Genomic DNA, 24,950 nt, shown 5'->3' with positions numbered 1-24,950 from the left:
TTTGAGGTGGCAATTTTGTATGAATTTGTACGTTATGAAATGTAAGATTTTTAGAAAAAAAAAATACGATAGAAGGCCCACCACTAACATCACCCGTAAACCAAACGTACGAATAAGATCATACCAGATCGCCAAACCGTAAAATGGTTACAAATTGCCTTGAGAGTGTGGTAACGTCACCGGTGCATTAGTTTGGTGGCTCCTAATTCCTTTATTCCTTTCCCAAACCCAACTGAAATCTCTCCTACTTTAACTTCCTGGAGAGCATCCATATCGGTCATGCGTCTGATTAATACCCGTGTCTGTTCCACGCTGCTAAATGGCCTGTAACAGGGTTCCTGGTTGGAGCAATACGTGAATCAGTCATGATAAAGCCGACAGTCAGAGACCCATGTCTGTGTTCCCCTAGCTCTCTGACCCTGCCTGGGCATGATTGGTCACTCTTGATGGGGTCAAAGGTCAGGGCTGGTGTGATCCTGTGACTGCTCTTCCCTGAGAGGGTCAGTCAGGGCACATACAATCACACACCAACACAGTCTCATACTCATACTTACATGTCTGCTATGTTTAAAATTGGCAGGCTGTAAACTATCTTTTATCAGTATTAAGCCGGAATTTTGTCCATTTTGTCTGTCTTAAGCTGAAGAATGACACAAACATGTGCTCCTCACGCTTGGTTGTACTCCAATGCATCCATTGTACACAAGCTCTCTTAGTGAACAAAGATAGAGAGATTTTTAGCAGTATGGCTGTCATAGCTTAGGGTTCATGAAGCATGTGTAGCAACGGGAAAGTCTTCCAGGTAGGCTATACTGGTCTCACCTGATAGCGTCTTTTTTGAGATAAAGATCATCTTGTCAATCACCAACCACTTGTTCAATGAAAATGATAAAAAAAACAAAAAAGTAGAGCCTACTGGGAGGTTATTTTTGGTATTTGCTAAGGTGAGCAACTATTGTTCATACTGTTTCAAGTTCGGAATTTTAACAAACTCTTAAGTATTGAACTTTTTGGCCTAAACTTGCTCAATCCATTGGGTGGTTTTAGAGGGGTTTAGGAGATTTTTCAACAAGCTGGGAGACCAGCATAAACCAGCTAAGAACACCCTAGTAACCCACTTGCAACCACCTAGAATACCAAATGAACATCCCTAACAACCGCACAGAACACCATAGGAACCCCTTAGCAACCACCCAGAAATCCATAGGAAGCCCCTAGAAACCACCAGAGCACCATAGGAACTCTCTAGCAACCACCTATAGACCAACGCTACTTTTGCGTCATCGAAGGGTAACGCCCCTTTTTGGGGGAAAACAAACAGATTCCCCTGAGAACAGAACTCGCTTGCTCTAGACCTGCAAAGTTTCTTGATAGCAAAAATCGCACAAACATACACTCTCTTTGGACTATTCAGACATCTACCACTATCTCGTGGAATCACCAAGTAAGTAGCCTATTTTTTTTTTGTCATTAACACACTCATAGTATGACAAACTAGACGATGAGGCCATGTCAAGAGGAGTCGGTGGTTTACTTGGATCATATTTCACTTGATTTAAGCTATTGACATAGTTTTGTTGTCGACTAGCTATAACTTACTAGTTAGAAAGACGAAGCTGCTAGCAGCTATGTGATTAACGTTAGCTCTCACTAGGCACGCTACCTTGGCTGTTAACTGATTTTACTGTTGAAATAGTGGCAGGCTAGGACTAAAGTGGACTTGGCTGGTTTCTGCTTGTGTCTAGAAAGTGCTAGGACTTTGAAAGTTGTAAAAAGGTTTACAGTGTACGGCAAAATATGTATGGGGCATGTTTTTCATTGTCTCTACCCCACTTAAGGTACGGACTATTTATGTTTTTAGCCTCTGACATGATTGTTCTGATTACAGTGTTTGAGGGTTTCTTACTAGTATAGCTAGTCGACAACAAAACTGTCAATAGCTTAAATCAAGTGAAATATGATCCAAGTAACTCCTCTTGACATGGCCTCATCGTCTAGTTTGTCATACTGTGAGTGTGTTAATGACAAAAAAATAGGCTAACGTTACTTACTTGGTGATTCCACGAGATAGTGGTAGATGTCAGAATAGTCCATATTTGGCCACTGCGTGGGGTCATTAATCCAGTTTTCGACCATTTCAAAGGGACACCTCTGTAACTCCCTATCCAGTAGCTTCTTTAAATACCGCTCACGGTCCTCGGCCGGCAAAGAGAGTGTATGTTTGTGCCATTTTTGCTATCAAGAAACTTTGCAGGTCTAGAGCGAGCGAGTTCTGTTATCAGGGGAATCCGTTTGTCTTCCCCCAAAAAGGGGCGTTGCCCTTCGATGACGCAAAAGTAGCGTTGGTCTATAGCACCCTAGAACCCCCCTAGCAACCAGCCAAAACATCATAGAAGGTGCCAGTAAGCAATCCCCATGCAACCACTGAAAACACAATAGAACCCCCCTAGCAACCAACCAGAGCACTCTATTAACCCCCTAGCAACCACCCATAACACCCTAGAAACCCACTAGCAACCACCCAGAAATACCTAGGGAACCCCATAGCAACCACCCATTACACTTTAAAAGGTGCCAGTAAGTAATCCCCTAGCAACCACCCAAAACATCACAGAAACCCCCTAGCAACCACCAATAACACTCTAGAAACACCCTAGGAACAACCACACAACACACCATAAAAACCCCCTAGCAAACCCCAAGATCACTGTAGAAAACCCCTAGCAACCACCCATTACACCCTAGATACCCCATAGCAACAACCCAGAGCACCCTATGGACCCCTTAGCAACCACCCAGAGTACCATAGGAAATTCCTCTCATGCAACCATGCATAACACCCTAGAAACCCCATTGTAACCACCAATAACACCAACCAGAGCACCATAGGAACCCCCTAGCAACCACCCATAACTTCCTAGAAACCCTAACCATGCATAACACTCTAGAAGGTGCCAGTTAGCAACCCCCTAGCAACCACCCAGAACACCAAACCCTCTAGCAACCAGCTCGAACACCCTAGGAGGTGTCAGTAAGAAAATAGCAACCTCCCAGAACTCCATAGAAACCCCTATAGCATTCTGGTGCTGAGTTTTACATGTGCAAAAGCAGCACTTTTTTATGCAGCAGAGATGGCCAAGGTGCAAGTGGTCATCAGTCGGTTCTGTCAAGCGTCTGCTTAAAGCAAACTTGACTTTCTCATGTTCAAATAAGCATTTGATTTTCTCTCTGAACTGATTTTCTCTCCATCAGGACAGGTGATGTGAAAATGAAAATGTTCGCACTGTTGACAGTCAGGTCAGGTGTGGTTCCCTGGAAAGACATCGAATAACCATCATTGGAAATAATGATGCCTCACCCAATCACTGAATAGAGCTTCATACGAGGTGAGTATGACCTGATTGTTTTCATAGAGGGTGTGTGTGCTAAAAGTAAAGTATATCAACAATGAGGCAACAATAAAATGTTGGTGGTCATGTGACGTGTTTCTTGAATGACTTTTGAAGGTGTGATCAAAGAATAACAAACAACAGAATTTAATCCAAAATCAGACAGGAAATTTCCATCAATAAAATAGCAATAAATCGCTTTCAAAAACCTGAATTTACCATCGTCTCCTGCCAGAACCAGACCCAACACCTCACGCTGCTGACTCTTATCAGTTTGTTTACAGGTTTCTGTCTTCATCTTTCAGACTCAACATGAAGGCTCTGTCACGAAACAAAAAAACTAGAAATCAGAGGAACCTGATCAAGTTTGTTTGCTGATCAGTGATCACAGATCAAAGTCTTAGGCACTTCAGATGCTTCACAAAAAAAAGTGTTTTAAGACAGTTACAGTTTTATAAGACAGTTATTGAACTTTTTGGCCTAAACTTGCCTACCATTTTATTGGGTGGTTTTAGAGGGAATTTGGAAATTTTTTGACAGGCATAAACCAGCTAAGAACACCATAGGATAGCTAGCAACAACCTAGAATACCATAGGAACAACCATAACAACCGCACGGAACACCCTAGAAACCCACTAGCAACCAGCCATAACACCATAGGAACCCCTTAGCAACCACCCGGAACACCATAGGAACCCCTTAGCAACCACCCAGAAATCCCTAGAAACCTCGTAGCTACCACCCACAACATTCTTGAGGGTGCCAGTAAGCAACCCTCTAGCAACCACCCAAAACACCATAGAACCCCCCCTAGCAACCACCCAGAGCACCCTATAGGAACCAGCTAGAACACTCTAGATTAGAGGATGCGAGGAAGCAACCCCCAGCAGCCATTAATGCTTTAGCGTGTCAGTAGGACGTATATTTTCTATGAACAAGGAGTTCAACAACAGAAAGTATGGCCCACATTGAGATCTGATCTCAATATCATCGAGTCAGTCTGGCATTACATGAGACAATCAATTGTTAAGGCAGCCTAAATCTGTAGAAGAAATGTGGCATATATAATTACATATCTTACATAACGTTCGTCCAACATTTATAATGTTAAAAATGATCTATATTTGAAATGCTGTTTTTCTGACCTTTCTATTCATCAAATAATTCAGAAAAAAATTATGTATCACAGTTTTACAAAAAATAAATAAATAAATTATATATATTATACACTCACCTAAAGGATTATTAGGAACACCTGTTCAATTTCTCATTAATGCAATTATCTAATCAACCAATCACATGGCAGTTGCTTCAATGCATTTAGGGGTGTGGTCCTGGTCAAGACAATCTCTTGAACTCCAAACTGAATGTCAGAATGGGAAAGAAAGGTGATTTAAGCAATTTTGAGCGTGGCATGGTTGTTGGTGCCAGACGGGCCGGTCTGAGTATTTCACAATCTGCTCAGTTACTGGGATTTTCACGCACAACCATTTCTAGGGTTTACAAAGAATGGTGTGAAAAGGGAAAAACATCCAGTATGCGGCAGTCCTGTGGGCGAAAATGCCTTGTTGATGCTAGAGGTCAGAGGAGAATGGAAGAGCAACTTTGACTGAAATAACCACTCGTTACAACTGAGGTATGCAGCAAAGCATTTGTGAAGCCACAACACGCACAACCTTGAGGCGGATGGGCTACAACAGCAGAAGACCCCACCGGGTACCACTCATCTCCACTACAAATAGGAAAAAGAGGCTACAATTTGCACGAGCTCACCAAAATTGGACAGTTGAAGACTGGAAAAATGTTGCCTGGTCTGATGAGTCTCGATTTCTGTTGAGACATTCAGATGGTAGAGTCAGAATTTGGCGTAAACAGAATGAGAACATGGACCCATCATGCCTTGTTACCACTGTGCAGGCTGGTGGTGGTGGTGTAATGGTGTGGGGGATGTTTTCTTGGCACACTTTAGGCCCCTTAGTGCCAATTGGGCATCGTTTAAATGCCACGGCCTACCTGAGCATTGTTTCTGACCATGTCCATCCCTTTATGACCACCATGTACCCATCCTCTGATGGCTACTTCCAGCAGGATAATGCACCATGTCACAAAGCTCGAATCATTTCAAATTGGTTTCTTGAACATGACAATGAGTTCACTGTACTAAAATGGCCCCCACAGTCACCAGATCTCAACCCAATAGAGCATCTTTGGGATGTGGTTGAACGGGAGCTTCGTGCCCTGGATGTGCATCCCACAAATCTCCATCAACTGCAAGATGCTATCCTATCAATATGGGCCAACATTTCTAAAGAATGCTTTCAGCACCTTGTTGAATCAATGCCACGTAGAATTAAGGCAGTTCTGAAGGCGAAAGGGGGTCAAACACTGTATTAGTATGGTGTTCCTAATAATCCTTTAGGTGAGTGTGTGTATATATATATATATAATATTTTGTAAAACTATGATACATCATTTTTTTTCAGAATTATATATATATATATATATATATATATATACACAAATATAAACAAATTAATATATATATATTAATTTGTTTATTTAATTATTTATTTTCGAACGTGACCATTCTCATCGAAACATTCGTGCTTCCCAAAGCTGGCATCACTACAAGATCTGCCATTTTCCCCCGAGATTTTTATCTGTCTCTAATTGTATTGCAAACAGACATTACTCAGAGCTTGAACCCGCAGATGTTACGGATGTGAATAACGGAAACAACAACAAGATGTCTTAATCCCCACTCAGAGCAAGCCACACTCCCCTCAGAAGCACTGTCACTCTCCTGATAATGGCTGGGTATGAACCTGTGCTAGACAGAGAGGGAGGTGAACCGGCTTTATCAGGGTTTCCAACACTTTTAATCCTTTAATGATGGAGCCAAAGTGGCTGAGACACTGGATCAGTTGGACCCAAAGGTTATAATCCTGTTTACCCCTAAACGGAGACTACAGCATCTTCCTCCCAAAGGCCGTTGCTTAGAGAACCACCACACTGAGGAAAGAGATCAGGGGAAATGATCTGAAAGCTTGTTGTTGACTGGGCAATGCTTTGAATGAATAAATGCGAAAGGTGAGACATTAGAAGTCAGTTAGTCAGTCAATCCGTTAGTCGTGAATTGGTTGCAAGAACTTGACGCAACTACTAATGTGTTGAAAGATAGTTTTAGCCCGATACCATGCAATTCTGGTGGAAACCGCACCTACACCCAAAGGAAAATCTCTGAAATGTTTCTCTTTCACGTCACAAGAGATGTGGACTCGGGAGAGTGGAGATCTTAATTATGCTTCTTTTATGTAAAATACCTTGTCTCAGATGTTTCCTCTAAAATGAAAACATACAGTAAAGAAATAGAGCTATAGAGCTATAAAATGAAGTATACAGTAACAAAGCACTTAATCGTTTATAGTTAATTTGTGAATGAGAATGTGTTCTTCAATCATTTTCGCTGTAAATAAGTGTTATCGGTTAATTAGCTCATAAAGAGTTAGATATTGCTTTGTTAACAACTTATTAACCATAAATAGTTCTCACTTTAGATTCAATCATGGAAAATGTCATTAAGTGCTTTAAACCAACATTTATTGGTCATTAATTACATTTGTATTAAGAGTTCCTTAAAATGTTTGCTTAAAATGCTTAATAATTTGTATTGTACAAACTGTAATCCAAACTGTAATTGATGTATTTTAACAACGTGATCTTATGAGTATTTGTATGTATTTCATATCTTCAACATTACGTTATTTTTTTATTTTTAAGTGGCTATGTTTAGCTTTGGGGATTGGCTTAATGTATTTGTAAACATTTTAAGCAACTCATAATGTACTTAATGACATTAATGGTATTCCGTGATCTAATCTAAAATGAGAACTATTTACGGTTAATAAGCTGTTAACAGTTATCTAATATTACTGTATCTAACTCTTTATAAACAAGCTATTTAAAGCTACAGTCCGCAGTTTTTCCTCTTTGTCGCCATCTCTGTTCGAAATCTGCAATTGCAGTTATTCGCGGAATTATCAACTTTGCGTGAGTTGTGCCTCGGCACGGCACAGCGCGGATGAATCCAATGTTTTGAGGAGAAGGTGCGGTTGTCAGTGGCCGCGCGGGTGTGGATACTGTCATTCCCAATCACAGATTGTACTTTTTGGAAGTATGACCAACATAAGAATTTTCACCGGAAAATGTCGTCTGAACAAGTAAGTAACATCAGAGAATGTCTAATATGAAGAGAATTGGCATTCTCTGGTTACTTCCGGTTTCTGGACTGGCTGCAGTAACACGTCTCTGTCCATGCGGGGGCGCTCACAGGCGAGTGCAGAATGAATGGAGGTCTATGGAGCTATACTCCTCAAAATCCACTTTTCTCAGGATATAATTATTTGTCTAGTAATTTGAATGTTGTATTCGAAAGGAGATGCAAAGACATTACACATTGCTGGGTGTTAGATTTTTTAGAGTCACTTATTTGCTTTAAAAAGTCTTTTAAAATGTCAATGACGTCATACACATCGTACGACCAGAGATACTGCTTTACGGCAATCCTTCAGTCATTTTGGTGCTTTCGCGCTCTGCACCTTCTTTTCTCTCGAGGCATCGACAACACAGCTGACACAGGGAAACACACAACACAGCTGACACAGGGAAACACACGTGCTAGAAGAGTTTTTGTTTTGTTTGTTTCTGGTCCCGCTTCGGATGCCACGATGCCATCAAGCGGTATCTCTGGTCGTAATCAGTCCTTCACTGACCAATCAGCGTTCATTAGCAGAATGCTAGCGTGTTATGGGCAACAACAACTCAACCTGTAAGAAATCGAAAGGACGTAAGTACTCGTTCATTCAATTTTCGACCTATAACCCATGTTGAACTACAATTTTTTTTTGAACTGCAAAACCTACAATCAAATCTGAGATTTCTCAACGGCAATCAGGTGAAAGAGACAAATTTAACCGCCTAGTCCCATAGTCCCGATCTGCGCTCGCCCGCGATCACCTCCAGTGGAATTCTAATGGAACTGCAACCAAGATCGATACAATGGGGCTAATAGGAAGTGCCAAGGCTCTCCGTAGACGGGCTCTGGTAACATCCACTTTTGTTCTGACCAACTAAGGGGAAAAAAGCATTGCAGTAAATCGCGCTGATTAAATCTAACTATCGCTTATCATATCACGTCTGTGCAAATTATACTTTGTTCTCAAATTGTTAATGTTAACAACATCTGCATTGCGTGACTACATTTAATGCCCTTCCGATATTTATCCTTGTTTTCACATGGGCCGGCTGCAGTCTCTTTTTTTCTCCCAAGTCCGAAGTCTTTCGCGTTTTACAACGGGTGAATCTCCAGTTGTCACTCCACCACCAACATCCTCACACTCATAGCCGACTAGCCGAGACTCCTTCTTTATGTGTACGGATGTGACGTAATGACGCAAAGACGGAATTCCCACGGATATCCACCAGTATCACTGGAATTAAAAACATTATTAGAAGTTTACCATTTTGAATCGAGCTACGGCAAGCAGAGAGTTTTGAACACTGGCTGGTTATGTACTTGCTCAAAAAATTATTTTGGATAATTTTTAACCCAAAAAAGCTACGGACTGCAGCTTTAAACAATAATAGTTTGTTGATTACAGTGACAACGAATGAAGAACTGCCGATTTGTATAGTCTATTAATGTATTAATTACCATTTATAAACCATTAATTAACTAAACTAATAGTTTGCAACTGATTTGTAAATACTTTATCAATGTATACTTATTATAAAGTGTCACAAATGAATGTGGATAGTATTTATCTGTATTTACCTACACAAACATCTCCATTTGGTCTCCATTTAATCTCATTGAGGAAACTGTGTGATGCTTCTTCTTCTTCTTCTTCTTCTTCTTCTTCTTCTTCTTCTTCTTCTTCTTCTTCTTCTTCTTCTTCTTCTTCTTCTTCATCAATCCTGAAACATTTATCTCTGTTTCCACAAAAATATTAAGCAGCACAACTGTTTTCAATATTGATAATAATCAAAAATGTTTCTTGAGCCGTAAATCATCATTTTAGAATGATTTCTGAAGGATCACTTGACACTGAAGACTGGAGAGTTTTTCAGATTTAACTTTGATCACAGGAATAAATTACATTTTACAATATATTCACATAAAACAGCTATTTTAGATTATAATAATATTTTACAATATTACTGTTTTTACTGTATTTTTGAATAAGAATACATTCAGCCCGGGTGAGCATGAAAGACTTTCCAATGAAAATTCTGTCATGTGGATATTGTGCTAAAGATGTCATAGTCTATTTAAAAATATTTTATTAAAATTTGTTAAAGTCCCCATGTCAATAATTTTATCCCTTAAAACTCATCTTTGATCACCAAAATGACATATTTAAATGTTTTTTTCCAGTAAAAAAATTCTTCATGCCCTAAAATAGCTTGAATGTAACTCTACACCCTTGCTTCATTTAGTATATGTGGTTTTATGAATATGCTAATTAGCCCCGCCTCCACTCACTCACGCCAGCTCACAGATTCACTCAGCCAACTTACTGAGGTAAACGCTGCACAATGGTATCGCTCTTTACAACGCCGGACACATAACAATAATGAATATGATTATCCTTTTGCTTGACTATGTTATCAAACCGAAATAATGTGTTGCTAATGTTACACAAACCATGTTCCCGTTCACCATCTCAGTCTGCCTTCTAACAATCATCAGAAATGCTTTAAACATCTCAGAGCGTCAGTGGAGAAAGGCAAATAGTTCATCATAACATCATAATATACACCTGCCATATTGCTAAATCTACCTGATTTTTTAGGCTGTATCAACAAAAAGAAATATACCGGGATAACCTTTGTGACATCAGAAACACCAGCGAGTTCAAACCACATTTTTGAGACTTGTTTGTCTTATTTCACTGCAGTTGTAAGGAGAAAACACTCAGCAATGGTGTTGACTTAAGAATTTGCACATGGTTTGTTTAAATAATATATAAAATGTATGGAATTCTGTTCAGAGTACCAAATTCACAATGCCTCATATTCAAGCCACAAGGTTGTTTGACCTGTTTAAAGCCCGAAATGGAGCTGTAAATATGGTGGAATAAGTTTCAACAGACAGCTAGCTCCACCCGTACTTGCGTGAGAGAGCAGTGTAGTTTGATTGGCAGGTATTGGATGAGGTGACTGAGTCACGATCAAAAGCTTTGTTCGTTCTCCGTCACACCTGGGGGGGTCACACGCTCCACCCACCCTGACCTCCACCTGTAAGAGCGCTTAACATACTCCTCTATACCTCAGCGTGAGCTTTACCAGGACACCAAACACTTCAAATACATATGTCCCATTCGCTTTTGTCTGATTCAGATTACCATGCTATTCTCTAACATTCTTGTAATGCAGGTTAGAGGTTGAAAGGCAATAAATTATGTACTGTACTCAAGTGCCTAATTATTGGGTAAGAACATTTACATAATGCATTTTGACAAGTAGAAAAAAATTTATAATTAAGGTGTGGCTTGACAGCAAGTTCATCAGAGAGTAAAAACTAACTGACATGAGTGACACAGGCCTGGACAAGTACTGTGGTCCCGCTATTGTCAAATTAAAGAAAAGTTGAAATTCTCTAATTATTTACTTACCGTCATGCTTTTTTTGTTTTATATTTTTCTTTAATGACTTTTGTATTCTCTTAGACTTTAATAGAATAGTGACCATTTCTGTCAAGCTCCAGAAAGGGCAAACAACACTATAAAAATATCTATAGTTTAAAGTATGATAGTTTTGTGTGATTTGTGATTTCATTATTCACTGAAGATCTTCCCCTCTGGCTTTCAGCTATCAAACTTCATTATTCCTTCCATATATTCACATAAATATAAGCTGTGAGTTTAGTACACAAGCAAGAATCAGTGGCGAAAAACCTGGTGTGCCATTCTTAATCTAAAGAAGGACATTAATGAGATTTCAGAGATGCTAGAAGATTATCAGTGAATAACCACTTAACATTTTTTAATCTTGAAACTAAGTAAGTCTACCTAACTAAATACACAGCTCCAGAAGAAATGCAACATAGAAAATGAGTCATATGGACAATTATTTATTGATTTATTGTGAGCAGTGGAATGTTCTTTCATGTAAATCAGCTGTAGGGAGACTCTTCAGAAATTATCCTTTTGTCTTTCACAGAAGAAAGGAAGAAAGTAATTCAGGTTTTTGAGATTTTTGAGCGAACTATCCCTTTAGCTGTCAGTCAAAATTGTATTGCATTATACATTTTGCAAGGTTTGCCTGTTTCTCTGTTGACAACAATAACGAAAGCGCACATTTCATTCTCTCTGCCAATTGAAAAACATATTTGACATAATGGAATTGAAGCCAATCCCACACATGTTTTCATGACATCACGACGAATTCCCCTGCGTTTGCGTGTACGATATGAGAAGTGCACTTTGATGGGTAATTTAGGTGTAACAAAGAACATATTTTCGCAAAGTGAGGATATTGATACGAACAGACAGAAATGGATTGACACACAAAATTCCAGAGTTCCTCTGGAGCCAAGCCAAGTGGGTGGCATTAGATGAAGCCGTCTCTGTTTCGGAGAACCCCTGGATCCCGGCCCGCTCTTATCTCACAAACCAAAACAATGTCTTCACACAGATTACTATTATTAAGTGGCATGACATTGTTGTTGAGATAGAAATATGCGGGTGGATATGCCATGGCTGGGTGGATCCGCAAGCTTCGACTGAAAGAAAAGGGACTAATCTAGAACAAGTTTGATGTCAAAGTCAGACTTCACCTGACAGGTTTGAGTTTTAGATGAAACTGGTTTCAATCATTTGACCAATGGGAAGTGGAGAATTCCTGCTATTTCATGTTTGAAATACTAAAATCATTGCTATCAATCACTGAAACAAACTGTTGCCAAATAGAAACATTCCTGCAGTAACATCAGTGTGTAGCTATGCAGTAAGGCAAGTAGATAACATAAGGAAATTATTATGATTATTATACAGAATTGATTAAATGCTCATAAATATGCTAAATAGCCATACAAATGGAAGTTATTGAAAGTTTTATAACTATACATGAACTATGGAGCACCAGGCGATTTATTAGGCGCACCTGTTCAAATGTCTGTTAAAGCAAATATCTAATCAGCCAATCACATGGCAGCAACTAGTAGCCGTGGTGAAGACGATCTGCTGAAATTCAATCTGAGCATCAGAATGAGGAAAAAAGGTGATTTGATTGTCTTTGAATGTGGCATGACCAGACGAGCTGGTCTGAGTATTTCAGAAACTGCTGATCTATTGGGATTTTCACGCACAGCCATCTCTAGGGTTCTCAGAGAATGGTCTGAAAAAGAGAAAATATCCAGTGAGTGGCAGTTCTGTGGGTGAAAATGCTTTGTTGATGCCAGAGGTCGGAGGAGAATGGCCAGACTGGTTTCAGCTGATAGAAAGGCTACGGAAAACTCAAATAACCACTCGTTACAACCGAGGTCTGCAGAAGAGCATCTCTGAACGTTAAATACGTCCAACCTTGAAGCAGAAGAGCTCCAGCAGCAGAAGACACACCCCGGTGACACTCCTGTCAGCTGAGAACAGAAACTGAGGCTTCACACAGACTCAACGAAACTGGACAAGAGAAGATTGGAAAAACGTTGCCTGATCTGATGAGTCTGGATTTCTGCTGTGACATTCAGATGGTCGTGTCAGAATTTGGCGTAAACAACATGAAAGCACGGATAATTCTGCCTTGTATCAGCGGTTATACCCTTATAACAATTGAGCATAACTTAATCTACCTGAGTATTGTCCATCCTTTTATGAGCACTTCTTCTGATGGCTACTTCCAACACGCGTCACAAAGCTCAGATCATCTCAAACTGGTTTCTTTAACATGCCAATGAGTTCACTAAACTCAAACGCCCTCCAGATCTCAATCCAATAGAGCAGCTTTGGAATCATTTGGGAGATTCACATCATGGATGTACAGCCGACAAATCTGCAGCAACTGTGTGACTGTGTATGTATCATGTCAACATGGACCAAAATATCTGAGGAATGTTTCCAGCACCTTGTTGAAGAATTAAGGCAGTTCTGAAGGCCCAAGGGGTCCAATGAGTGTACATATAGTAAGTGTATACACTCCTGGACAAGAAAATGGGCCCAGCTAAAAATGGCAAAGTAGTGGTCTTTTAATTGTCTTAACCATTTTAATCACAAATCAGACAGCTTTTTTTACAGGAAGAAGAGTCAGTGTTGTTCCTCTCTATGTTAATAGCTTCAAACAGTTCATGAGTGGTTGAAAAATGTCTCCCAATTCGTTTGAGTTTAATGTGAGACCAAATATTCACTATAGAGGTCAAATCTGGACTCTGACCTGGCCAAAACATGAGCCGACTGGACTTGTTCTCAAGCCACTTCTTGGCTGTCTTTACAGTTTGGGCAGGAACATTGTCTTGTTGAAAAATAACATTCCTTTTTAGATAACAACTTTTCATTTAAGCCAGACTTCCTGCAATATTCTCATGTACTCCAAAGCATTAATTGAGCAATAAAAGCCAAAAAAGGCTTCCCACACAATGAGACTCTTCTTCTTGCTTCATTGTGGATGCATTTATTATATTTCACAGAAGATTTTCGAAGACGTCGCTCTGGAGCATCACCATCCAACTCATGTTTCATTGTGATTCATCGCTCCACACACAACTTCCCATATTCTGACAAAAACTTTTTGATGTTTTTCTGAGACAGCAATAGCTTTTTAAGTAGTGCATTCTCTTAAATTTGGCTAATTTCCTGACCAATAATAGGTGATTAAGACAATTAAAAGCTAAGTGTTTAGCCTTTTTTTTTTGCCCAGGAGTGTAGTCGGAAGGCAAAAGGGTGTCCAATGAGTGTATATAACCGGTTTAGTTATATATATATAATGTATAAGATATATAGTTTAAGTTTACACTGTTTAAGTTTACATTCAAATGACATCACATTCAAAACTATTTAGCAAAAACTATTACGTTTTTGATGTTCTGGAGCGCAAACATACCTCATTTTGACACCCCTGTAACAAACACTTCCTCTTGCAATTCATGAAAAGCTACACACTTATGAGACAAGTCTTTGTAGAAATAGCTAAAGAGGTCTGGTTATGCCCGAGAGCTCTTTAAAGACAGGTGACAGATTACCTACATGGCAGTTACTTCCTGAAGAATAATTACATATTCACAGAATGTTGGGAATTTTGTGTGTAAACTTAGATTTTTCAGGTTGGGAGATCCTGTGGTCTCAGACTCAGAGCCCTTTGCAAACCTGTTCTCATGACTCACTGATTAGACCATCACTTTACAGGGTAAATCATGTCATCTTTCCTGGAGAAGCCTGTATCACTCAGACAACAGACCACCTCCGGTCGAGGCGGTTCAAGCCATTGCTCTGTTGAAGTCAACTTAAGTTGAATAGGAAAAGGATAGGGGTGCTTGAGATTGCTATCTCTTGTAGCAACGTTAAACTTCTATGTTGAGCAGGCCCGCATGTTTTACAAAAAGATTCCTTCTCTTGATTTATCAGCTGGAATGGCTTGTGAACGGCAAGTGTACAGGCTGAAGTATAATTGCAGTCCTTGTTCAACAATGGAGCGATTTTAGGAATTAGTTCTTATAGATAAGTGTGATGATTTCGAGATTCGAAAGAATAATGATGTATGCGAGAAAACTTTCACTTAAGTCCAAAGAAAGAAAAACTTTAGAACCACACTGAAATTACTTTGAGAACACATGAATTATCGAAGGCCATATGAGCTTGCAACACACTGTCAAGGCAATTTACTCTTTTGCAAATTAGTGGCTAAAACGTAGGCCAATAAATGATAGGTTGCACTATTTTCCTTGAATATATATATATATAGATATTTTTTTTAACTTAAGATTCATATTCTAACAGTCTCTTGGAGAGAGAGAAAAAAAACAGTTCCTTATAAAAGTATGCTAGGTCTGTTTAGCCAGATAAGAGATATGCATTTCAAGAGTTCAAATGCAAGATAAAGGTAAGTAGTGTCTCTCAGTCCATGAAGGAAGCTCTTCTTAAATTAATTTTAATAATGGGAATAAAGGTGTGGATGGAGTGAGGATGAATGAACAATTATCACTGGAGTTTGAAAAAACAATATTTTATTACACAGAATACAAAGCTGTACAATATTTTAAAAAAACACCATAATAATATAGAATATTATTCACAATAATCTGAGAACATTCCCAAAGTCCAGGTTAATATCCCCGTCATCATCACAGTGCTGGTCTCCATGCTCTCAGTCCCTGCAAGTCATACACGTAAGGCCGGTATGGAAGGGATTTATTATATACTGTCGCTAAAAGTGACGCTCTGAAATAGTCCTCTTCTGTAGCAGTCATGGCGGTCGCGTCTGATTTCTGAAAGTATTCCTTGCCGTGCTCGGTCGTTAACTGCCTCCGTTTGGTTTTATATCTCCTGTTCTGGAACCAGATTTTCACCTGAGTCTCCGTGAGGTGCAGCGCGCTCGCGAGGTGTGCGCGCTCGGGCGCGCTCAGGTATCGCTGACGACTGAACTTCTTCTCGAGCTCCAACACCTGCAGGTGCGTGAACGCGGCCCGCGAGCGCTTCTTCTTCACGCCACCCGGCGACGCCTCTGTCGAAGACGATGTTTTATTATCCTCAGAGTCCACACATAGGTCTACCGAGATATCCGCGGAATCTGTGAACGCAAGTACAAAATGTGAGGTTAAACTCATATGTTCTCACTGGTAAACTGGTCTTCATTACATATCTAAACATGACATAAACCTGTGTGGCGAATGGCGAGGTCAAACGTGCATTGTATGGGTTACCTTTAACTAACTGCTCACATGTTTACCTAAACTAGCCTACCTAGCTACCTAATTAATTTAGATGGATATGCAAATTCTATAACTGCCTAAAACATACTGGGTTGTTTCAGCCCATGTTTGGGTCAAATTCAACCATTTTTAACCGTTGGTTTTGTCGATATTTGAGCCAGACATGGATTGAAACAACCCGTCATTTATAGAGTGAACTAACTAACTAACTAATAAATGTACACAGAAACAGAATATGCTGCAACTGCAAGGCTGTCTTTAAAGTACAATACCTGTTCGTCTGTCTGTTCTGTCGGCATCTTTTTTATCCTCTTTTAAGGATAAAATGTCCTCAATGAAAAACGACGTCAACTGCTTGTTTGAATCCGCCATCTATGTCGCCAAATTCCTGAGTGAAGTCAAGGATAAAGCGTCTTCCTCCTGGTGAGTGTTTGCACTTTCACTCTCCAGCTCTGCTTGACTTTAAATAGCGCGTGAGTGCTTTTGTCTTTTCTACTATTGGAGGAGCGCCCTGTGCTGACGTCATCGCCGCAAGCTCCTTGATGGCTAAAACAGACACGTCTGCGCGGACCATCATTCTGTCAAACACCAGACACAAGTCTTAATACATTCTTCACACAGTGGCAGAGATATTTTATTTATGTTCTTTTTCAGCAGTCCTCCCCACTCATAATTTTAAGTATATTTATATGAAACTAAGAAATGAGTAGGAACGAAATAAAATGAAACTATTGAAGAGTTAAGTCATTGTTTATATATATATATATACACACAATCTTTTTGTATATTTTTGTAATATATTTCATTCTTTGAAATTTTACATATAATATAATATAATATAACACCTCATTCTATGAATATTATGTCTTATATTAGTATTATATTATTATATGTCTATAATGTATTATACACACAATTTATATAAACATTCTATGAATATATATATATATATATATATATATATATATATATATATATATATACTGTATATATATATATATATATATATAATATTCATATAATGAAATATTATATTATAAATATATACATAACATTGTATATATATATATATATATATATATATATATATATATGTGTGTGTGTGTGTGTGTGTGTGTGTGTGTGTGTGTGTGTGTGTGTGTGTGTGTGTGTGTGTGTGTGTGTGTGTGTGTGTGTGTACATATACAAACAATTACTTAAGTCTTCAATAATTTCACATTTTCTTTCATTCCTACTCATTTCATAGTTTCATTGTATTGAATTTTGTAATTTGTTATTATTTTGTAATTTCATATTTTCATGTTTTAAAATATATTCTATATATATATGTTTATTTCGTAACACTTTATTTTAAGGTGACGTACATGTTACATTTATTTGCTAGTAATAACAGTGAATTAATAAACCAAACCCTAACTGTAACTCTGTAGTAAGTACGTGTAGTTACTTTATATTACTCATCACTTATTTGAGTAAGCACAATGTAACTACATCACCTTAAAATAAAGTGTAGCCGATTATTTAAATTTCGCCTCAAACATATAAGAAAACATGTGTCCCTGTTTAATAAATGCCAGAGAAAGAAACCTTTTTATTACTGTTACACTGAGCCGCTCTGCTCCTCGCTCTCAGTCAGTTGAGAATTTAGTGAGATTTATTGTGTAACTAGATATCAGTTTTAGTCTCTATCATCCCTGAATGTCAAGCTGAGGTAAGCCCTGGGTCCCGGGCACCGGGGTGTGTGTTCATCAGCACGAGGAGGCTATACAGACAGGCAGGGTCAGGGTGGGTGGCCCTCCCCATGGAGCTAATGACTTCAACACATTTGGTCTCGGCTCCTTCTCCTGACCCACACGTTGCTGTAAGGCTGTTTGTTTGTTGTGCCCCAGTGCTTCTGTGTGACCCCACAGTCCTGGGCAGAGGGGAGAGAAGGAGAAACACGGACGGAGAGAGAGATGGAGGGAATGAGACGGGGAAAGAGGACGCTCTGGCCCCAGGAGAGCGGGGAGTTTGCTTGGAAAAACACAAAAGCTGAGAGTGACAAACGGTGCTATTGTCCACCGGCGTGACCTCCCACCAGAATCCTGCGGTCTATACTAGTTCACTCACTTAACTAGTTAGTCTGTGTCTGTACTGAGAGGTCCGCTGCCACTGTTTTATGAATATATTAAATATAGATGTGCTCTATAACAAATACACGTAAATTGTTTAAGAGAATTAAAGGTAATGTATATATTAGGGGTGTAACAATTTATCGTGTCACAATATATCGCAATACAAAAATGCAACAACATGTATCATGGATTGTGACAATCTGTGAAAATTTGTGAGAAAAGATTGAAGTTTTCAGAGTTTTAGTGTCAGTACTACATTAAACTACTATATATAATGTTGAATATGATGTATAATGATGCAATAGGGGAATATTTGTGGGTCCTGATAATGCCAAATGTTAGCAGTAAAATGTGGCCTACATTATTTTAAATATGTCTAGTCAGTGACAGAGTGCAAGCATATTTGTCTAAAATAATATTTTAAATTTTCAATATTTTAATATTTTCAAATATTTACAATATTTTCAGCTTCAGAATCATGAATATTGTTTATTCTGTTGTCTCTATTGTCCTGTGCGTTGGGTTTCCAGCACCAAGTCCAAGCCTATTCATTTACACACACAATGTAATATAAAATGTAGCATTTTAATCAACTGTACATTTTTTGTTAACCTTTTACCATATGTCTTGGAGTATCGCAATAATATCGTATTGTGAGTTCAGTATCGTGATATGTATCGAATCGTGACATGAGGGTATCGCTACACCCCTTATATATATATATATAATCCTATTATACACAGACTTTTTTTTCCTGTGGGGTTTTTATTTTTCAAAAGGAGAAAAGATTAAGTTTTTTTTTAAGGTTTACCTCATTTTAGCTGTTGTCATATAAACTTTGTATTTTAGATGTGTTTCATGATAGTGCTCACCTTGAATAATCTTGCTGTCTGTTTCCTATCTCTTACACACACACACACACACACAGTAGACTACCTGCATTGCTCATCTTTATTCTCTACCTCTTTGATCAAGTCTTTTTCCTGTTTTGTGTATCTTCTGATGTTTATCTTAATTGCACAAACACATATTCAGTTCTTTATTTACACGGCGAGATTCAGAGACTATGTCATGCTTTGGCCACACAAGACAAGCAGTAGTAATTGGATGAGCATTTCTTGCGGCTTGTGTAATGCAACTCCTGGTTTCTCTCCTGACCCCTTGTCCTTACACTAACACAATGTGGAAGAGATGAGTAGCACCGTTTGCTTGTTTTGGGCCAGATGTGGGCTTGTTAGAATCTGACCCTGTCGACAGGAAGACATATGTCATACCTGCTATGTGGACTGGACATCTCACTGTCGGCCTTTGTTAGGCGGCATCAACGTTTTGGCTCATTTTGTAGTACTTTACATTACTATCTAGAACTACAATAACATACAAACGTTTGGGGGCAGTATTTTTTTATGTTTTTTTTTTTGAAAGAAGTCTAATGCTCACCAAGGCTGGATTTATTTAAACAAAAATGTAAAAAAGCAGTAATATTGCGAAAAATTATAAATAAAAACTATTTCTGTGATCAAAGCTGAATTTTCAGCATCATTACTCCAGTCTTCAGTGTCACATGATCCTATAGAAATCATTCTAATATAACGATTTGCTGTTCAAGAAACATTTCTGATTATTATCAGTGTTGAATTTAGTTGTGCTGCTCAATATTCCAGGATTCACTGATGAATAAAAAGTTCAAAATAATAATAATTTTCTTTATTGTCACTTTTGATCGATTTAATGCATCCTTATTCCTTGCTGAATAAATGTATAATGTCTTCAAAAAAAGAATCTGACCTCAAATTTTAGAGAGTGTATATTATTTTTTGGCATATTTTTTATGTTATGTTACTGTGAAATAAGTTTTACGAAAATGTCAAACTCAAATTTACTGTGTTGAAACCAGAATTAGTTCTCATTATATTAGTGAACAGTAATTATAGTATTGATGAAGCTTTATTTTTTTTATTATATTATATTTTATCATTTTCCAAAAGAAATTTGGAATCACCTATTTGGACAATTGAGTTAGTGTCAAATAGAAATGTATATAAGTTAGTAAAATGGTGCCCTCTGGTGGCCTCAAATCTTCTTTTCATTATAAATTCCAAATGTCACAATTCCATACTGTTTAGAATAGCAAGTTAGTAGTTTTTTGGAGTAATATTTAGTGTGAGAAAACTGAAGTGGTTAGAGTTTCATGATCCAATTAATATCCCAAAAGGACAATAGTGAATGCCTGTCATCTGTGTTTTGGAAGTGTATCATGGCAACTGTAGTAGTCAAACTTAAAACTCAAAAAAACATGACATTATAATCTGTAGTTGAGAAGAACGTGTCTTCACTAATTCCTGCCTTCAGGTTAGATTTCAGTTTTGACTGGGGTCTAGTTTGTGTTGGCTTGCACTCACATATGAAGCAATGAAGTCAGGGAAAAAGTTTGCACTTGCAGGTCTGTAGTTCAGTGTGTAGATCAGTGATCAAAGTCTTAAAGGCATGTAAAGGTAAAGTGTGTTTTGTTTTTTTTGTTTTTCTTTAGATGTTAAAATAATTTCTTCCATCAGCTCTTCCGTCAGTTTAATAGGGTATGTACAGACTATAACTTTAAATTATTTGTACACTGTAAGAGTAAAATCTGTTGAACAATGGAAAAGGTATTCTACTAGTTTACAGACAGTTCTTTTAACCTATAAAACACAACCCAATGCAATTCGAGATGCAAATTATGGGTAAAACACCTGTGAAAAAATCAATAGCATAGGCCTACAGAAAATTTCTTCATATTATCATAGGCCTACAATGCCCTATTTTTAAAGACTTTTCTTCAACTGATTTCAGCAGTGCTATCATAACATTGCTCTGTTTATTTGCGCAGCTGACAAAGCTGTTTTTCTTTTGAAAAGCTGTTTTTATTGCTGACGTGTTACAGTATCACCCTGGTTCCATCAGGGTAGCGCCATGTTTAATTTTGACAGGATTAAAAATGAGTCTGTAAGGGACAGAAGTGTAGTGTGGTCAATGTTTAACAACATAACCGATTGTTCAGCTGACTAAACATCTTTCCGAAAGATGACAAAAACTCCATAAAACAGTTTTGAAAGTTGTGAAAAGGACGTGATCAAGGACATTTATACAGTGCTTGCCATTGGAAATACAGTAAGTCTGTCCCCCACATCATTTTCATCCAATATGGCGTATTAGCCTTTTCTTTGGCTTTTGGATTAGGCCTACTGCAGAAAATAAGCTCTGAGACCAACAAGATTATTCTTACACGTTTAGTTCATAATGATAATATTTACAAATGAACAACTATTTTGAAACCAAAATACTGTCGGTAGAAGTAAAGTTTTAAACAAACTTTTGGTGCATTCACGCCATGTCGGAAGTAGGCTACAGTAATGAGATTCCCACTTGTAAAAAGCGTTCACGTCCATGTAACTCGTAAATCCAATTTGTAGCTCCGACTTGATCCATATGTGACTGTACCACATGACTAATTTTGCCAATTATTTGAATAGCTCACATTTTTGTTATCTTGTAATTACAGTAGGCTAATTACTACATGGAACGCAGCATTTAAACGAACAATCGTGGTTGCATGACTTCAACTAAGAAGTTAGGATTTGAGTTAAAATGTTTTTGCAGGAGTGTGATAATGAACACAATGCTATGAAAGCAGACTAGTGAGATTTACCTGCTCGGTGTGATGACCTTTAATGTCCGTGACACCAACAACCTCCCATTTAGACACTTTTAACTACCTTCAAGTAAAAAAATTTAAAAGAAATTACTGATGCGTAGCCTATTGTATGTTTTAGATGGCATGTGTAGGCTAAATTGCGTCCATTAGATTGAAAGATCTGATAAAGTCCATACATTCGAATAAATCAGAACAGAAGTGGATGAAAGTGGACAAAATGATCGTTCCAAACCCGTAAGACCTTCGATCATCTTCGGAACACAAATAAAGATATTTTGATGAAATCTGACAGATTCCCGTCTCTCCATTGACAGTCCCAGAAAGTAGAGATTAAATCATCATTAGGCCTAAAGTAATTCATGCGACTCCAGTGGTTTAACCTCAGTTTTATGAAGTGAGGTGAGTGCTTTGTTTGTGCAAAAAAACATCATTTAGCCTACCACTTACAAAATATAAATCTTCAACCGGCGTTCACCATCAGCAACATGCTTGGTTCGTGGTGCTCTCGTGAACGCGTTGGAGATTAATATTGTGTAAATACTACATCTGGGTGAGTAAATAATGACAGAATTTTCATTTTTGGGTGAACTATACCTTGAAAACGTCCAACATTCCATAGTTTTTCATTTAATTAAGTGCATCATCTGGATTTGTAAAATACACTTTTTTTTCTTCTTTTTGACACTTTCAGTGTGAACACACTACTCACACTATTTATACACAGAATGGCATAGAATAGTGCATAATAAATACTCGAATTAGGATGCCCCCTATCTACTTTGGGACAATCGAACAGAACAGAAAGTGCAAAATGCTAATAGTGTAACTGGATCTTTCAAACAGCAGGGGGAGCCAAATGACAGCATTTTAAATCTTAATGGCGCACATTTTCCTGAGGGGGCCATAGTCTCCACTGGAAGTAGGATCACTCAGTACTTTCGTTTATACTATTTAAACAGAATGATTACATCATGACTTTCATGACCAGTTGTTTTAAACACACTCTTACCATACAGTTTTCTTGTTTTGTTCTATGATATGGGTCACACAGCTCATCTTTTAAGTGATAATCAGACCTTATTTGTTGAGTGTGTCATAGCAACATGAGATAATACTTGGCTTTGATGAGGTTCAGTCTTCAGAGATGTTTTTGCATGTGACATGACTGGTTGGGGCAGAAAAGCTGGCAGTTGAGACGCAGATAAAGCACAGATACAGACAGCAGGGTGAAAGCTTGAGTGACAGAACCTCCTCATTCCCGCTGGGGTGATCCCTGAACAAACAACCAGCGCTTAGCTTCAGGCAAGTGCCTGTTCTACAGTCCTGTTTGCCACACACACCACTGTAGCTGTGATTTTAAACAAACATGTCATGATGTGATAATGTTATGTGTAGTGATTTTTTTAGCCTGACTGATGGATATAAGAATTTAAGATATGTTTTTACTCCTTCACAAATACCTATACCAAAAATGTTCTAACAAGAACTTAGTTCTATAGGAATGCTATGCTGTCTAGGTAAGTGTTTAGTTTATAATTTCAAACAGGTTTGCTCTGGTTGCATTGAAGCTCAAAAAAGTGCATCCATCCATTATAAAAGTGCTCCACACTGCTCTGGGGGGTTAATAAAGGCCTTCGGAAGTGAAGCGATTTTTTACTATTTTTATTTTATTTTATTTCATGCATTTAAAAACAAATGCAACAACAGTATTTAACATGAATGAAAAGGAGCAGAAAGAAGTAAAACTTATAATGTCTTCCCCCTATCAACACAAAATCATTTACAGTTCCAGTTCATTTGAGCTGTCTCATGCAGCCGTCTCTTTTTCTAAGACATCAAAACACAAAAATACATCAATAAAGTTGATCTGCTACTCCGCAGTATTATATTTCTGCAACATTGATAATTTAACATACTTCTTAAACACATAAATGGACTTAGAAGTTTTAATTTTACAATCAAGACTGTTCCACAGACTGACTCCTTTGATTGTGACACATTTTTCCTTTACAGCCGATTGGATTTTGTAAAAACCTCAGTACCTTTTAGTTCATATCTACTTTTCCTCTTGGTGAATCTGTTTTGCAAACTGTTTGGTAAACTTTCCAGATGAGCTTTATACATGGTTTTTAGAAGGTTATACTCTACTAATTCATTAAATTTCAGTGTTTTTAGTTGTATGAATAAAGAATTAGTTGGATCTCTGTATCCACTTCCACTGGTAACTCTAATCGCTCTTTTCTGTAAAAATTGGATTAATGTATGTTTTGCAGGCACTTCCCCACACTTCAATGCAATAGGTCAGATATGGAACAATCAATGAGTTATACAACAAAAACAATGCATTCTAATTTAGAGAATCTTTAACTTTATGCAGCACAGCTATTATTTGGGATACCTTTGCTTTGATATTATCAATATGTGATTTCCATGTCAAATGTTCGTCAATCATTATACCTAGAAACTTAATCTCATGTGCCCTTTCAATTTCTAATCCGTTAATAAACAATGACGTTTCGACATATTTCCTTTTACTACAAAATATTATAAATTTATTTTTGCTGATATTTAGGGACAATCTATTGGCATTGAACCACTTCATAATCTTCTGAAATTCATTCTCTATGATTTGTAGGACATCTTTTATATTTTTTCCTGAAAAGAATAAAAGTGGTGTCATCTGCAAACAGAATGCACCTAAGTAACTGAGACACAGACACAATGTCATTTACATATAGAAGAAAAAGTATAGGTCCTAGGACAGATCCTTCTGGTACCCCGCAAGTTATATTACAATTTTTAGACTTTATGTTGTCAGTTTCAACAAACTGACTTC

The 24,950-nt window shown here is 37.9% G+C and overlaps 1 protein-coding gene across 1 annotated transcript; it reads right to left on the bottom strand.

The window, feature by feature from the left end:
• Positions 1-15,584: 15,584 nt before the first annotated feature.
• nkx3-1 (NK3 homeobox 1) lies at positions 15,585-16,774 on the bottom strand. Its single transcript, XM_079897931.1, has 2 exons — positions 16,582-16,774; positions 15,585-16,167 (listed from the first exon to the last, which is right to left on the bottom strand). Exons 1-2 carry the CDS (start codon positions 16,679-16,681, stop codon positions 15,722-15,724), a joined length of 546 nt encoding a protein of 181 aa, XP_079754057.1. The 5' UTR covers positions 16,682-16,774; the 3' UTR covers positions 15,585-15,721.
• Between the last annotated feature and the right edge of the window lie 8,176 nt (positions 16,775-24,950).

This window comes from Squalius cephalus (assembly GCF_949319135.1).
Source record: "Squalius cephalus genome assembly, chromosome: 16".
Lineage (NCBI taxonomy): Eukaryota > Metazoa > Chordata > Actinopteri > Cypriniformes > Leuciscidae > Squalius > Squalius cephalus.
The sequence above is the reverse complement of the archived record's forward strand: the minus strand, read 5'-3'. Positions and strand labels throughout refer to the sequence as shown.

What these genes read in the sequence shown, in the direction of transcription:
- nkx3-1 (XM_079897931.1), bottom strand. Translation starts at nt 16,681, where the DNA reads ATGGCGGATTCAAACAAGCAGTTGACGTCGTTTTTCATTGAGGACATT. An exon ending in CAGAACAGACAGACGAACAG is followed by an intron (nt 16,168 to 16,581) that starts GTATTGTACTTT and finishes TTGCGTTCACAG; the next exon opens with ATTCCGCGGATATCTCGGTA.